We start from the raw sequence: 16,380 nt of genomic DNA, 5'->3' as shown, positions 1-16,380 counted from the left end.
GCATCTTTTGTGCACAGTTTTAATAAGAACTTGTCCGTGTTAGTACCTATTTATCTCAAACATTACTTCATAATGCTACACTGCGCAATAAACCATTGTTTTCTGAACTATTTTGCCATGGAAATAATTTTTTGTACTGTCATACTGCTTCTGAATGTAGAAAACACCTCCTGAACTTACCCCCATCACCATTAGCCATTTGCTGGACACTCTGGTGCTAAATAAGTCCTTGTAGATTGATAGACTTTTACAGCTAATATGTCTAACAGTGGACAATCTTTTCTTCTGCAGTGTTCCTTGCTGCTCACAAAGCTTCAAGTGCCCTGCAGCCCTCTGTGAGAGGATATCTAATGGGAAACGTCTTAGACTCTTCGAGGAAGGGGTCACGTAAATTTAAAATAATACTAACAGCTTTTAGATCCTTGAGATCGTTTAATTTTTTGATAGTCGAGTTCCTTCCTTTCTTTCCTTTCTCAAGCTTAATGATAGCTCCTTTATAAATATTTTTCAACCTACAGAATGGTGAAGGCGAACTCCTGCGGACTCAACTGACTGAGCCACCCAGGCGCCCCCCCTAAAGATTTTATTTATTTATTTGAGATAGATCAAGTGCGAGAACGCATGAGGGGGAAGGGGCAGAAGAAGAGGGAGCAGCAAGCTCCCCACGGGGCAGGGAGCACCCCTGAGGACTCCTTCAGCAAACTGCCTTGTCCTGAGCAGACACCCGCCAGTCCTCGCCGGCGCCCTTCAGACGCCCTCGTGGGCGGCTGCTTGCAGGACCTTGTAGCACTCGGGTTGCGCAGGCGCATTACCTCGCTTTTCCGGCGCGCGGCGGAGGGCGGTCTCTCCAGTGCGCTTGCGCACACGCTGCGCGGGAAACGGTGCTGGTGCCGTGGCTGTGGAGTTCCCGGGGAAGACATGGCTGTGAGGGACGCGGCCCGAGGCCCTCCCGGGCCCGGGAGGGACGAGGAGACGGCGGCGCTGCTCTTCGAAAGGGCTCATTACCGGCATGACCCGTGCTGGCTGCTGCCCGTGCCCCCGCGCCTCTGTCTGGCCTGCATGCTGGAGCTGCTGCCGGAGCCCTGCGTATCGGTGCGAATGGGGCCCCGGTATTTCCCCCCACCAAACTGGGCCTTCCCTCCCCAGACCAACTCCCTCGAACCAGACGCACCTTTTCTAAACCGGGCCCACTCGCTTCGTTAAATCTACCCCTTGAACGGGCCTGCTCCCTCGCCAGGACACAGCTGCCGCCTTTGCGACTCCACCTCAGCCTCGGTTTACCCCGCAGGCCGCCCCGCCCTGAGCAGAGTAGCCCTTTGCAGACTGGCCTCTGCGCCTGGCTCTGTGCCTCAGCTAGGCCTATTCGTGCCCACCCCAAGCCCCCACCCCTCCGGGACTCGCTGGCACGCATGCCCTCCTCCCCTTCCCTTCTCTATGGCTGCCCTGCCATTTCTCCAGGATTTAGCCTTGGCTCGGCCCATGGCCGGGTACTCGCGCGGCGGGGGAGGCCCCTCATTCCCTTCAGACTTCTGAGGGTATAAGTGTGGGGGAGGGGTCTCTGCCTTGGACTCTGCGATGGCAGAGATGACACGTGAAGTTAAAGCCAGGCAGTGTGGGGTGAAGAGGGACAGACCTTTCTGATAAGCAGAGCTGGCTGGAAAATGGGATGCCTTTTTTCCTCACTGCCTACCCACCTTTGTAATGAACTTCGTGTCCGTGGAGGCATCCAAGAAAAGTGCGGGAGATCTCTTTCCTCTCAGATTCGTGGGAAGGGAATTCCCGCCTTGGAGGGAGAGGGAATGGGCTAGATCAATGGTTCTCAAGTTTTTTTATTCTCAGGGTGCCTTTACACTTGTAAAATGTGTTGAGGATCCCAAAGAGCTTCTTTTATGTGGGTCGTATCCACTGATGTTTACTGTATTAGAAGTGAAAACAATTTCAAAATACTACTTTAAGAATAGTAGTAAGTCGATTACATATTAGCATAATTGGTTTTATTGTGGCGAAATACTCATGATGTAAAATCTACCATTATAAGCGTACAGTTCTGTGGCAGAAGTAATTTAAATAAGAATAATGATATTTTCCAAAACCAAAAAGATGGGGAAAGGAATGGCTTTGTTTTACATTTTTGGCAAGTCTCTTTAATGTCTAACTTAAGATAGCTGGTCTGCATTTCATCGGTTGTATACTGCTTGTGTAATCTTTGGAAAATTTCACTGTACACTTGTGAAAGAAAAAGAGTGAAAATAACAAACCGCATCTTTAGTATTATATGAAAGTGATTTTGATCTTTTGTATTCTCTGTAAGGATTTTGGGCACCGTCAGGGGTTCCCAGGCTATGCTCTGAGAACTGCCGGCTAGCTGACTATACTTGAGATTTCACTCAGGCCAGAAGTTCTGAGGCTGCCCTTCTTGGATAGTGAGTCAGAGATAAAGAAAGAAGATTGATGTGGGGGAGAAAATGAGAAGGCTAAAAATTACTGGGAATTTAGTAAATAGACATATTTGTGGTCAACTGCTGCTGGGATAGGGAGGGAAATTGGGAAAAGGTTTTTTAGAGGAGGAAGCATGTGAATTAGGCTTGAGAAAATGAGTGATATTTAATATTTAGACCAGAGGAGATGGGGGAGCTTATGCCAGGAAGTAAGTATTAGCAAGGATGGGTTTGGGGAAGTAATCAGAGTGTTAGAATGGAAGTTGAGGGAAGTGAGATTGAAAAACCAGGTTAAGATGAGTTCCTCCAAGAGTTTGAATCCAAGCTAAAGAGCTTGGACTTAATCTGATGGGTGACAGTGAGTCATCGAAATTTTTTGAGTAACTCATTTAGATCACTAGCTTAATGTATTATGTGTGGGAGGAACTGGTGAAGGAATACATGAGATTTGCAATCACACAGGTTACAGGCAACAGGAGATGTACCTTCATCTTTTATTGAATGCACTTTTTTTTTTAGCTTCAGCTCTCCCCAGTTGAAAGGGTGATGTAGTTAGTTGTACCCATGTTCCTGCTCTATCCTTGGTGCATTCCCCCTCCCCTGCCCTTTTTTAAATCAAACTTTTGCTACTGTCTTGAGCACTTTACACAGCTACTACCCAGTTCCCTGTACTGGGAAGTAAATTGACTGTGAAGACTTATGTCCATATTGAATGGAAGGACGCACTTCTCTACTGACCTCTTTTTTTTTTTTTTTAAAGATTTATTTATTTATTCATGATAGACATAGAGAGAGAGAGAGAGAGGCAGAGTCACAGGCAGAGGGAGAGGCAGGCTCCATGCCGGGAGCCCAACGCGGACCGGATCCCGATCCCGGGACTCCAGGATTGCGCCCCGGGCCAAAGGCAGGCGCCAAACTGCTGAGCCACCCAGGGATCCCCTCTACTGACCTCTTTGAGGCTCATGCAGGGTTTCCAGAATTACTCTCCTGGACTGTTGAAGTGGAAAGGGTACTAACCTTGGACAAGAGCTGGTTGGAGACAGATTTGAGTCCTTAGGAATGTCTCTGGGCCTCTGTTTTCTCATCTGTAAAGTAGTGACAATAATACCTATTTTTGCCAACTTGTTAGGTTTAAATGAGCTAGCAGACAAAAGAGTGATTTGTGAATAGTAAAGTGCTCTGTAAATATAGGGTAGTAGAAATCTTAGCTCATGTATAATCCTCTGTATAAATACATGGATTCCTGAGTGTAAATGATGCCCTTTCCTATACTCTCTTCAGGGATTATGACCTTACCATAGTTTAGATGAACCTTCCAAAATCATCTTGTAATTATGTTTAGAGATTATTTGTTTGGGTTCAGAATGGCTGAGACTTGCTTGCTACTGAATATTTTTTCATCTGCCTCAAGTTGGTGCGTAAGAAGCATGTGCTGTCCTGCTTCCAAGATGCTCTCTTGAGGCATGCCTCCCTGGTCATGCCGCTGGTGGCTCGGGACCAGAGAATCTGTATCCACTTCATAAGCATGCTTTTTGGTAAGATTAAAGGGGAAACTTGTCATTAATTTTGCATGGATAGCATGTACATTTGGGTTTGGAGAAATGGTCTTGGTCTTTAGGTTTTTTGCCATGCAGCAGTTTAACTTATTAGTAAATTGTTTTGTCATAATGATGAAGAAATGATCCCATTTCTAAGACACATGATGCATTGTATGGTAACTGGCTTTACTACACCCAAGAGGTTAGTAAAAGTGTGAATATGAATATGGGAAATGTGCTATCTTTCAAAGAGTCCACTCTGGTCTTTGAACAGGATCAGAAGATCCAGACTAGACTCCCTTGTCCTGGTGTGACCCTGATTGAATTACTTCCCCTTTCCTGTGCCTGAGATGGATTAAAAGGTCCCTTCTTTTAATACAATTATAATGTCCTGTGGAAAGAGCCCTTTCAGGGAGGAAGAGGAGCTAACTCATATTAGGTACTTTACTGTGCTAGAGGCTTTTCAGGCTTTTATCTGCCAAGACAGTCCTTTAAGGGGGAGAGGATGATCCCCAAGGCTAAGAGAAGTCATAGCTAACAACTGGCAGAACTGGAATTTTACCCCAGGTCTATTAGAGACTCCAGAGCACTCAGTTTTTATGCTGCGCCACATTGACTGTTTTTATCCTTTTAAAGCCAGAGTGCTCTGGTCACTGAAAGTCTAGGTGTTTGGTGTTGAGGATAGCATTTATCTGGGACATTGCTTAAAGCTGCTATTAGTCTAGAATTTACAGCGTGCCTTTGTGGATTTCTCTTTTAACTATGAACCATCCCCCTCTCTCTTGTCTTGGCTCCAAGAGCTATTATGCAATGTGGAAGATGGGAGTGTTACAGACCTCTGTATTGAAGGTAAGGTGAAACTCTGTTTACCTAGCATTTGAAGCTGGGGATGTTAGCCTGAATTGCAGCTCTAGTTGTTTGAGACCTTGATGAAATAAATGTCTCATTTTAGAAACAGATCAAGAAGACTCACTTGTCAATTACTAAGTATGCACTTCTTTCTCAGGCACCTATTCTGTACCATGTACGGTATCAGACACTAGGAATGCATAGATAGGTAAGACATGGTTCCTGCCCTCTAAGAGTTTACAGTCCGGGGGAGAGATTGGGTGGCAAATAATGAGAACTGATAAACACTGTTAGAAAGGCATGTATAAACTCTGTTTTCATTCCATCTACATTGGTTGGTTGGAAGTTGTCTGCACATAGGTGATGGTAAAAAAGCTGTGGAACTGTGTCAGTTTACTTATAAAGGGCCCAAGGAGTGGAGTGCCTGATCTTGGGGTTGTGAATTCTAGCATCATGTTGGGTATAGAGATTACTAAAATAAATCAATAAACTTTAAAGGGCTCAAGGAGAAAGAAGACAAGAGCATTGGGATAGGAGGATTCTTGCAGAAAGAGCAAGAATTGTGTCAGAGTCTATTCAGGAATCAGAAACCACACAAGTTATTTCAATGGGAAAAAACTTTAAAGAATAGTTAACTGGCTAACTGGAGGCAAAAAGAGAACACCAAGTTTTCACAGAGGTAGCAATTTCAGAAAGCAGCTCCCACCCTTAGACCTGGGGAAACAAAAGGAGGTTGGAATTATTAAAACATAAATTTTCTCTGAGGAGAAGTTGCTGCTTGGCTGCCTCTCCATCCATGACCATCCAACCACACAGCAGCTGTAACAGATCATAAACAGGTCATAAACTGTATATACTTCTGACCGTCTCTCAGTCTAAATAATGTGGACAAACAAATGTACCGCTTGAAGTTCTGACTACTGGCAGGAATGGGGAGATTTCCCTTCGCCATTTAGCCACTTTTGAGTGGGGCTATAATCCTAAAGCCATCCACCTCTGGATGGTGCCAGTGTAACTTGGACACCTTCATCAGACCCCAATAACTTTACTGAGGTGGTAGGTACTTGGTAGAGACTGCAAAGCCAGAGAGAAAGCAGGACTTGCTTCTTTCCCACTGTTTCCTGCTTGCCTTCTTCATGTTTCTATCATTTTAGAGTACTTCTTTACCTGGGAAGTGGCAGTCTTCCTGCAGCAACAGCTGAATCTAATTTGTAGCTTTTCCCAGACTTGCAGAGCCAGCCTCTTTACCGCTCCTCAAACATACCAGCAGAAGCATCACAAATGATTGTATACAAGGATGAGTTTGGGGTTGAGAGATAATATAGGCAATTATTGGCATGGGAACTCACCCATAATTCTGTTTTCTAGTATATGAAGGAGCAAATTGTGAGGAGGAAAAAAAAGTAGAGATAATATAAAATTTTCAACCTTAGTTTCCCAGTAGACTTACCCAAGTAGCTTTATTTTTTTTCCTTTTTCTTTTTCCAAGTAGCTTTAAAAATGTCTAAATGCTTAGGCTTTTTCTCTAGAGATTCTGATTTGATTGGTCTAGAGTGGGAGTTGAGCATTAGTATTTTTTTTTAACTTCCTAGGTGATTCTGATGTGCAGCCTAATTGTGAACCACTGATATAAAACAATGAAGAAGCCAGAAATCCTTTGGTTTGGATATGTACACAATTGAGATAGAAAAGACTACACCACAAGAAAATGGCTTTGAGTAGAAGGGCTATGAAAGGTGAAATATGGGCCAGGGGTTGTCTTCTGATTAGTAATGCTACTGTGTCTGCTCAGTTCTTATCCAGCTTACAACTCAGCTGAAGTTAGAACAGACCATCTGTTGCCTGCTGGATGAGTGCCACAAAGAGGTCAGTAAATAGTTGTGGGTTCTTGAGTACCCCTCAGAATCTTCAGATATCAGAGCTGGGCCCACCCCTCTTTGGATGGATAGGTGGGGAGATTGAAATACAGAGAGAGAAAGGGACCTGCCTGAGTGAGGTCACTGAGTCAGTGGCAGAGCCAGAGGTAGGGCCTGGGTTTTCTGATGCTACTCCATTACTTTTATAGCTTCCCTCCTTCCTCCTTCAACCTTCCAAATGCTACCTCTGTGTGCTGACATAAACATAATCATCCCATGGCTATTTTATTTTTTTTATTTAAAATTTTTAAATTTTATTTATTCATGAGAGACACAGAGAGAGGCAGAGACACAGGCAGAGGGAGAAGCAGGCTCTATGCAGGGAGACTGACATGGGACTCGATCCCAGGTCTCCAGGATCATGCCCTGGGCTGAAGGTGGCACTAAACCGCTGAGCCACCCAGGCTGCCCCTCCATGGCTATTTTCTATACTCTTGTAAGTACAACACAGATTTCCCTGATCAGTTTATCAAGGAAATCTGTTTACTATGTCTTGGCTTGGTATTTTTTTTTGGCTGGAGTTGTATACAATATTTTATACTGAATTCATTTGCTTTTATCAGCATCTAAGGTGAGCACTGAGTAGTTAACCTGCCTTCTTCAAGATAGTCAAAAACACAAATTCAACAAGCAACTTGCATTGTGTTTAAGATTTAGGAATAAGGGATCCCTGGGTGGCGCAGCGGTTTGGGCCTGCCTTTGGCCCACGTTGGGCTCCCGGTGCATGGAGCCTGCTTCTCCCTCTGCCTGTGTCTCTGCCTCTCTCTCTCTCTCTCTCTCTCTCTCTCTGTGACTATCATAAATAAATAAAAATTTATTAAAAAAAAAGATTTAGGAATAATATCAGAATCACTTTTTATTTTTTATTTTTTTGCAAAAGGAAGACAGATGCTCATCTAACCCCAAGAACAACATGTAATTATAAATTATACTGGGATCTCTGGGTGGCTCAGCAGTTTGGTGCCTGCCTTTGGCCCAGGGCATGATCCTGGAGTCCCGGGATCAAGTCCTGAGTCGGGCTCCCGGCATGGAGCCTGCTTCTCCCTCCTCCTGTGTCTCTGCCTTTCTCTCTCTGTGTCTATCATGAATAAATTTAAAAAAATTATACTAAATTATAATTTCATTATTATTACTCTCCATATGATTATACACCAGATTGAATTCATAATTATATACAATTATATGTATATCCATACTTGTCATTATGATGATACCACTTAACCCTTTAGAGCACTTTCTATATGCAAGGCATTGTTAGGTGGTTTACTTGCAGTATCTCATTTAGTCCTAACAACCCTATGAAGTTGATACTATTATTATTTCCCACCAGGGGAGTTAAGAGTCTTACTTAAGATGCTATAGCTAGTCACTAGAACAGGAGAAAAACATACTATCAACTCTCCCTGTAAACCATCAAGCATAGGGCCTGGCAAATAGAGTGTTCAATAATAGCTATGATAATGATAATACTTTTTTTTTCTGTACTGAGCCAGAATTTTGTCTTTATGATGTTCCCAACTTTCACCCTGCAATTTCAGGCTCTGTAGAAGACAAAATATGCTAATTTTAGTTCAGTTTAACAGTCATGTACTGAGCGAGGTACTGAGCACTCTGAGGGGAATTGGACTCAGCCCCTTTCCTGGAGGTCTTCCCAGTCCAATAGGGGAGATAGACACTTAGTTAAAGGGGCTGATTACTGATTGCGTTGAGAGACGTATACAGTATAGGCTTTGGTGTGGATAGAGGAAGATGCATTTCGGTGGGGGAATCTGTCCTGATCCTAATTTATAGAATGGAGTGTGTTCACTTTCTATAGCTGTGTAACATGCCCTCCATGCGAGGCAGCCTGGCCACCCTGACCCTTCTCGGCAAGTTGGTGGATGCCGTCCCTCTCCTGGCAGACAAGCTTGTAATGGAGCACAGTGAGTGACCTCTGGGGAAAAGCTGCCACTACCCTTTACCTGCTTTGATCACACTTGTATCTGGGTGATCCATTCACTATACACACCTGGGAAGTCATTACTTTCCTTTTTTAGGCTTTAGTTTTCCTGTCTGCAAGATGTGCTCTATGTTGGCCAACTTGAAAAAAGTATTTCTTGACTCTGATCTTGAGCTATTTTTGTTCATTATGTTAACTCAAACTAATTAAGTACCTACTTCTGAACTCTCCTTTGGGTGAAAGAAGGAATTAATTCTGGAATATAAAAGTACTTTTTTTCTATCAGTAAAATGCAAATGAATATCTCACAGAGTATTTACCCAAGGGTAAATCACTTAACTTCTCTAAGTCTTGGTTTTCCCTTTTGATTAAGTGCCCAGAAATCATTTATTATGGGGGATTATAAGGGATTATCATTACTACCCCACTGGGTACAATGGTTTGGAGTTTTATATAGCGGTTGACATTGTGAGGTTTCCATGGCCCCTTGGTTGTTTTCTGGACAGGTGATCTGATGGAGCATCTGTTGAGAGGTTTAGTGTATCCCAATGAAGGGGTGCAAGCTTCTGTCTGTTACCTCTATGGGAAGCTATACTCCTCACCAGTGGCAGCTGAGATGCTTTTGGGCCATTTCCGGGAGAAGCTGTGTCCTCTCTTCCTTTCCACCCTGGATGGTGCCCAGACAAAGGAGCTACAGATCAACTGTTTGGGTAAGACATAGGACCAGAGAGAAAAGAGAGAAAGCTTTTGAGATTTTGCTTCAAGACTTGTTAGCTCTCGGGGATCCCTGGGTGGCGCAGCGGTTTGGCGCCTGCCTTTGGCCCAGGGCGCGATCCTGGAGACCCGGGATCGAATCCCACATCAGGCTCCCGGTGCATGGAGCCTGCTTCTCCCTCTGCCTGTGTCTCTGCCTCTCTCTCTCTCTGTGACTATCATAAATAAATTAAAAAATTAAAAAAAAAAAGACTTGTTAGCTCTCTAGTGGTGGAGAAATTTGCTGCTTTGTAAGGTAGAAGTCATGGGTTTGGGAGATAAGATGCACAAACTGTGACAGATGCCTAGAGTTGGTGTGACATCTTAAGAATGTTGCCTTTGGGTGTGTGGGTGGCTCAGTTGGTTAACCATCTGCTTTCTGCTCAGTTCATGATCTCAGGATCCTAGATTGGGCCTCATTGGCTTCCTGCTCAGCAGGGAGTCAGCTTCTTCCTCTCCCTCTGCCCCTGCTTTGTGCTCTCTCAAATAAGTAAGTAAGTAAAATCTTACACACACACACACACACACACACACACACACTCAGGGATGTTTAAGGAGACATGAAGAAGTTTCCAGGGAATGTATTAGGGGCAACCTTGGGTATACTCTTGTGCCTATACTCCTTTTGCCTCACCTCCTGACCCTTTTGTTTTCCTAGGTTTGCTGAGGCAGTTGCTGAAGTATGATCTCTTTGTGTCTCTAATCATGAACAAGTCTGCACTGGCAGAAAGTACGGAGGGTGTTGAGGGGACACCAGGAAAGACCTCATTGCCTTTGGTGCTCAAAAAGGTGATTGTCTTGTGATTCCTGGTCTCTAGATTCAATAACAAGGGAGCCCAAATGGTTCCTGGACCTTGTATCACTCCTACCTAAGATTTCCAAGGTATTTTCTTACTGGTCCAAACAATGTGCTATTAGAGTACTGAAAATAGAGTTGACCCAAGGGGTCAATGCAGGGCTTGGGGCACTGACCCTGGTGCAGTTGAAAATCTGCATATAATTTTAAACTCCTCCAAAATGTAACTACTAATAGCACCCTGTTGACCAGAATCCTTACTGATAACATAAGCGGTCAGTTAACACAAATTTTGTATATTATATGTATTATATACTGTATTCTTTTTTTTTTTTTTAAGATTTTATTTATTTGGGACGCCTGGGTGGCTCAGCAGTTGGGCGCCTGCCTTCGGCTCAGATCCTGATCCCAGGCTGTTGGATCGAGTCCCATATCAGGCTCCATGCAGGGAGCCGGATGTGGGACTCCATCCCTGGTCTCCAGGATCATGCCCTGGACTGAAGGTGGCGCTAAACTGTTAAGGCACCCGGGCTGCCCTATATAGTGTATTCTTAAAGTAAGCTAGAGGAAAGTGTTATTAAGATAGTCATAAGGAGTAGAAAATATTTATAGTTCTGTACTATATTTATTGAAAAAAAATCCATGTGTAAGTGGACTTATGCAGTTCAGACCCATACTGCTCAGGGGTCAACTGTAGGTTTTATTTCAGTTGTGAATCCTCAGATACACATCTTAATGTCTAGGCTGGCTAATAATGCAGAATACAGGCAGTGACAGAAACAATGCTGTCTCAGTTGTTTTAGGGATAAAACTCAAGCTTCTTAGCTTGGTACCTAGAGCCCTCTTTCTCTGGATCCTGCTTACCCCTTCAGCCTTATTAGCCTATCTCTTCCACCCCACAACACAGTGCTCCAGCCATATGTAACTTCTCACTGGCCTTGCGTGTACTAGGACAGCCTGTTTCTGTGCCTGTGTGGGTGTTCTTCCCCTTTGCCTTTAAAGCCTTTTCTCCTCTCCTTTGTCTCTTGATCCTTCAAGGTCTATAGGGTTCCCTGTCCTCTTGGTTCCTTTAGGTAGAAAGTGCCTTATGTCACAGTGCTTACTTCACCATATTATGGTTGATCTATTTAGAGTTTCTTTAGGACAAGACCTGAGTCTGGCTGGATCTCTCTGCAGTGTTCAGCACAGGGCTTGGCAGAACTATTTATCCTCATCTGATATTGGGGATATCATTGATTGACCAGATTGTGGCACTTCTTCTGTAGGAAAGAGGAGGAACCCTGATCAGAAGTGGGAAAGGGAGAGTTGGGGATATGATAAGGTAGGTATTAAAAAGCCAGTGTAAACCGCTCCTCCTTGTTTCCTTGGGATGCCTCTAGAAATACCCATGCAGGGCCTGTGAACTCTGAAGAGCAAGTCCTGTGTATCTGAGCCAGAAAACCTCATATGGGTTCTTTTCTGTGCTCATTTTGTTGCTGCCATCCTGGAGTCCATGGTAACATCTAATTAGAACATTTGATCCCAGGCTCAGCAGGGCACAAGGTCTTGTGTCCTCACAGTGCACCAAGGCAGCATAATGGTGGCAGGGACAGAGATTAGAGAGCACTTTCCTAGGGGGACATGACTTTATAGAGATAGGAGTCTTGGTTTAGGGGTCCTAGCCTCCATTCATATATGGAGACTGTTCTCTTGACAATTTTGGATGGTCAATGTATTATTTTACAACAGCAACCAGCAAGATTGGGGCTAGGGTTAGATGAGGGAGGCACTTGCCTTTGGTGCAAAATATAAGGGAATGCTAAAAAACTCAGCAATCAAGATAGCTAGTATTTTAATACAATTTTTTGAAAAAAATCAAAGTTAATGCAAAAAATTCAGAATGAACAAAATACCAAAATATGTATCCCTTTACCTCTATTCTGGCATTTTTGTCAGAGTCTAATGTTATTCCTTCCTGCCTTTGGCTGATAATCAACTTATTCTTCCAAAATTCAGGTCCCTGGGAATATAATGTCAATGTTTGTGGCTCTGCTATTGCAGTGTTGATTCATTCATTTAGTCAGATATACACTGAGCACTAATGTTATATGTCAGTCACTATGTTAAGCACTGGGAATATCATGGTATGTAAACAGATGAGTTCCATGTCTTTGCACAGTCTAGTGGGAAAGGCAGGTAATGAACGAGTAAGTGAGCAAGCAAAGTAATTCTTGTTTTGCTACAAAGGAAATAGGAGATGAGATAGTGAGGAAGGCCAGCTACAGGTTGGGTGGTCAGGCAGAGCCTCTCTGAAGGGTTGATGCTTGAGCTGACACTTGAAGAATTAAAGTAAGCCAGTGGTTAGTTATACCTCAGAGGGATAGTTGATACGTTCTAAAAGCAGATGGAGACCAATGGGATGGATGGTGGGTATGATGTGAAGGGGCAGGAGATGAGTCTAGAGGGAATATCATGCAGGTCCTGATGGGTCATGGTAAATAATTAGGACTTTTTTAAAGATAAGTTTTCATAATTTTGTTTTTAATGGAAAAGTAGAATTGGAGTGTTTCTTTCTCAACACAATGAGGAGTATGTACTTTTAACCAGAATCATTGTTTTGCTTAAGGATTGAATATCATTTTTGTAAGAGACATTTTTTTCACATTTTAGCAGCTCTGAAATTGAGAGACATTTTATCATCAACGGTGTGTCATAGTTTAATTATAGCTCTTTTTCCCTAGTGGCATATAAAATAATGGTTTGCCTTACATCAATAGCATCTTGAAATACATGTCATTTTCTATATAAAAGAGAACACATTAAAGATTAAGATTATCTAGAAACTCCTTTACATATTAACAGAAGACTAGTCAATTATGTGTCCATTTTTAAGTCTAAGATGACTGAGATGGTTTAAGTTTGCAGTGCTCAGATGCATTTCTATCAGATATGATTGGGACTTAGTCCTTTTCCTCTGAAACTTTAAAACCAGGAACACACTCTTTTGTCTCATGATATATATTTACTCGCCGTTTTCCCACAGGAGGCTAGTTTCTCCTACACTTAAAGTCTTCGGTTGCAGTTAACCCTTTCCTTGATTTCTGAGAGTGTTATGGGACTCCTAATAGGTAAGGTGTCCAGTAGGAGTTTAGATGTTATCCAGGGTACAATGGAAATTCATTGAAATATTTTGAGTAGAGGAGTAACCTGATCTAAAACCCCACTGTAAGAAGACTCCTAGATTTGGACGTGGCTGACCTGGGTTTCTGCCTTAGCTTTGCCACTCATTAGCTGTGTGGCCTGCAGTAAGTGACTTAACCTCCTTGAGCTTTAATTCCTTCCTCTGTGTGTTGAGTCTCCAAGACCACCCCTTGGTTCAGTGATTCTTTAGGAGGACTCACAGGTTTAGTAGATAGTTATATTCATGGCTAGTATTTATTACAGTGAAAGATACAGAACAAAATCGGCAGAGGGAAAGTTCAAGGGAAAACAAGGCACAAGATTCTGAATCCTCTCTTAGTGGAGTCAAACAAGGATGCACTTTATTCCTCCAGCAATGAATTGTGGCAACATATGAAATGGTGCCTGGCAGGGAAGCCCATTAGAGTCTCAGTGCCCCAGATTTTTATTGGGGGCTGACTGGTCATGTCAGAACCTTCTGGCTAACACATTCCAAAGTTCCAGACTCCCAGAAAGATGACAGGTATTCAGCATAGACACCATTGTTTGTGCAAATAGTTTAGTCACAGAGAGTCACTCCCATTGGTTCTAGTAGTGGCAGGAGCCCTCCTGAAACCCAACATCTGAAACCCAGTCAGTGGCCAACTTTATAGACGGGGCTTTCTAAGGATAACAGCCTCATGCCTGCATTTTTAGTTATTTTTAGCACAGTCTGTAAAGGGGACTCATAGTAGAACCTTCCCTTCTTATCAGGTTTGTTGCAAGCATCAAAACCAGATGAGGGCTGTGAAAGTACTTTTGTCAATGAAAGCCCAAACCCTTCTTGGTGATGGTTTTAGTGTTCTTTGATGTCGTTGTGTTCTTTTGTTGTTTCCCACCTGCTGTTCTTTATAGAGACCCCTTTCCATGATCCATAAGTGCTCTCCCTGAGCACCAGCCTTGTGCCTTATGCTGGATAGTGCAGGAGGCACTCAGACTGCCGCCTTCTACCCATCAGTGCTGTGACTGTGGCACTTTTTGTTGCCTGTTTCTCCAGCTTCTCCTCTCTAGAGATGAGACTCTGCAGGTGGCCAGTGCCCACTGTATAACTGCGGTGCTTGTCCACTCCCCAGTGAAGCATGCCCCGGCCTTCATCCATGCTGACATTCCAGGTAGGGAGCTCCTTTTAATCTTTTCCTCTGAGGACCCCAGAGTTCTGACTGGAGACCCTGGAGTCACAGCAGCAACAATCATATTGGGGTCCTTTGATAATGTGTACTGGAGAGATGGGTTGATGGCAGGCTCAGTTGTATAGGACAGAGTCTGGGACTTCCAGACTCATAGGCCTCATCAAGTGAATCTTTTTGCTACAGCTCTCTTAGATGACCATGAGCAATCTGTTACTGATAGGGATAACACCTAGTATGGAGTGATAGAAAGACCTGTGGACCAGGAAGACAAAGGGAACTAATGTTTCTCATGACTTGTTATGACCAGGAAATATACCCTAAGGTGCCCTGTCAGCATTGCCACATTTAGGTCCTCAACTTGGCTGTTTTATGGATAAGGAAATTGAGGATCAGAGAAGGAAAATAACTGGTGTAAATTTACAAGGCTAGTCACTGGCAGAGAAGGGATATGCAGTCAGCCTCTCTGGCTCTAAAAACCTCTCTCTGCATCCTGGAATTAAGAGACCTGGGTTCCAGTCTCACCTCTACCACTAGCAATACCTTTTTCTGGGTCTCAATTTCTTCAACTGTTAAAAAGATGAGGTTAGACCATACCCCGAGGTTATTTTCCAGGTTTATCTGTGAATTCATGATCACATCTCATGGAGAGGGTGCGTAAAGAGATGAAGTAAAGGTGTGAGATGCTGAATAAATCCAAGACTCTAGCTTTAGTGAAGAGATCATAGTCATACAACTGTAATTTATTGTTTTCTCCCCTCTCCTGGCCAGAGTTCCTCTTTGAGCACCTGTCCTCTTCCAGTGAAGTGCTTGTCTGGTCTAGCTACAACTGCCTGATACTCCTGGCAGAAGAGCCACTCTTCTTTTCCAAGTGCCACACAGTGTATGGTTGGTAGTGGGAATCCTACACTAGCTCTGGGTAGGGTGGTGGTCAACCTTTTATTTATTTTTTTTCTTTTTAAGTAGGCCACATGCCCAACATGGAGCTCAATGTGGGACTTGAACTCATGACCCTGAGATCAAGACCTGAGCTGAGATCAAGAGTCAGATACTTAATTGACCAAGCCACCCACACACCCCTAGGATGGTCAGTACTTTGAAGCTGGGCATCAGTAGGAATGATGGGGAACTAGCCTGCACCTTGGAGAGGAGTACTGGGTCTGGTCATTTCCATCAGCCCAAACTCATCAGTTTCCATATGCAAGCAGTGATATCCAGACAGCTCCCTTCACTGATTAGCAGACATATGTATGTTTGGCAAGAGAAAGGTATACCTATTAGCCCCTGAATGAATTCCTGCTGTACCTTAAGAACAATTTTACTGGCCTTGGACTCGGGCTTTTCCTGTCCCCCAGATATGTGTCTGTCTAGTTAGTCCCTAAGTTTAGCTGATTCATTCTTTCATAGTTTCTTTTTTTTTAAGATTTTATTTATTTATGACACACACATGAAGAAAGAGAGAGGCAGAGACACAGGTAGGGAGGAGCAGGCTCCATGCAGGGAGCCTGACGCTGGACTCGATCCTGGATCTCCAAGATCACGCCCTGGGCTGAAGGCGACGCTAAACCGCTGAGCCCCCTGGGGCTGCCCTCTTTCATGGTTTCTTGAAACTGTCCCATCCTCTTCATTCCTGGTGATACTTTTTTGGTTTGGGACTTTTTATATCATGTCTGGATTTTTAGACTGGGCACATTCAATCATTCATTTTATATTCTGTGTTCCTGTTCTGTGTCAGGCACCAGGATGGGACCACATTTATAAGTAGTCCCTGTCCTCTAGAAGGGGAGAGAGATACAAATGAACCAACTGGAGCTCTGCTAGATTGA

General features: G+C 43.7%; 1 protein-coding gene across 14 annotated transcripts in view; it reads left to right on the top strand.

Moving 5' to 3' along the window:
* Window positions 1–856: 856 nt before the first annotated feature.
* MEI1 (meiotic double-stranded break formation protein 1) overlaps window positions 857–16,380 on the top strand; it is a 73,150-nt gene continuing 57,626 nt past the window's right edge. For 7 of the 14 annotated variants that reach the window (XM_025458367.2, XM_025458373.2, XM_025458343.2 and 4 more), the window contains exons 1-9: window positions 858–1,092; window positions 3,850–3,973; window positions 4,775–4,825; window positions 6,618–6,691; window positions 8,558–8,663; window positions 9,187–9,390; window positions 10,092–10,222; window positions 14,425–14,539; window positions 15,326–15,442. In XM_025458367.2, the coding sequence (XP_025314152.1) occupies window positions 919–1,092; window positions 3,850–3,973; window positions 4,775–4,825; window positions 6,618–6,691; window positions 8,558–8,663; window positions 9,187–9,390; window positions 10,092–10,222; window positions 14,425–14,539; window positions 15,326–15,442 (1,096 nt within the window). In that variant the 5' untranslated portion in view covers window positions 858–918. Of the gene's footprint in view, window positions 1,093–3,849; window positions 3,974–4,774; window positions 4,826–4,982; window positions 5,034–6,617; window positions 6,692–8,557; window positions 8,664–9,186; window positions 9,391–10,091; window positions 10,223–14,424; window positions 14,540–15,325; window positions 15,443–16,380 lie in introns of those variants that run through there. The other 7 variants (XR_003140986.2, XM_025458354.2, XM_025458349.2 and 4 more) reach the window with 2 other exon arrangements.

The sequence above is a fragment of the Canis lupus genome, chromosome 10 (assembly GCF_003254725.2).
Source record: "Canis lupus dingo isolate Sandy chromosome 10, ASM325472v2, whole genome shotgun sequence".
Lineage (NCBI taxonomy): Eukaryota > Metazoa > Chordata > Mammalia > Carnivora > Canidae > Canis > Canis lupus.
This window is presented reverse-complemented; position numbering and strand designations above follow the sequence as displayed.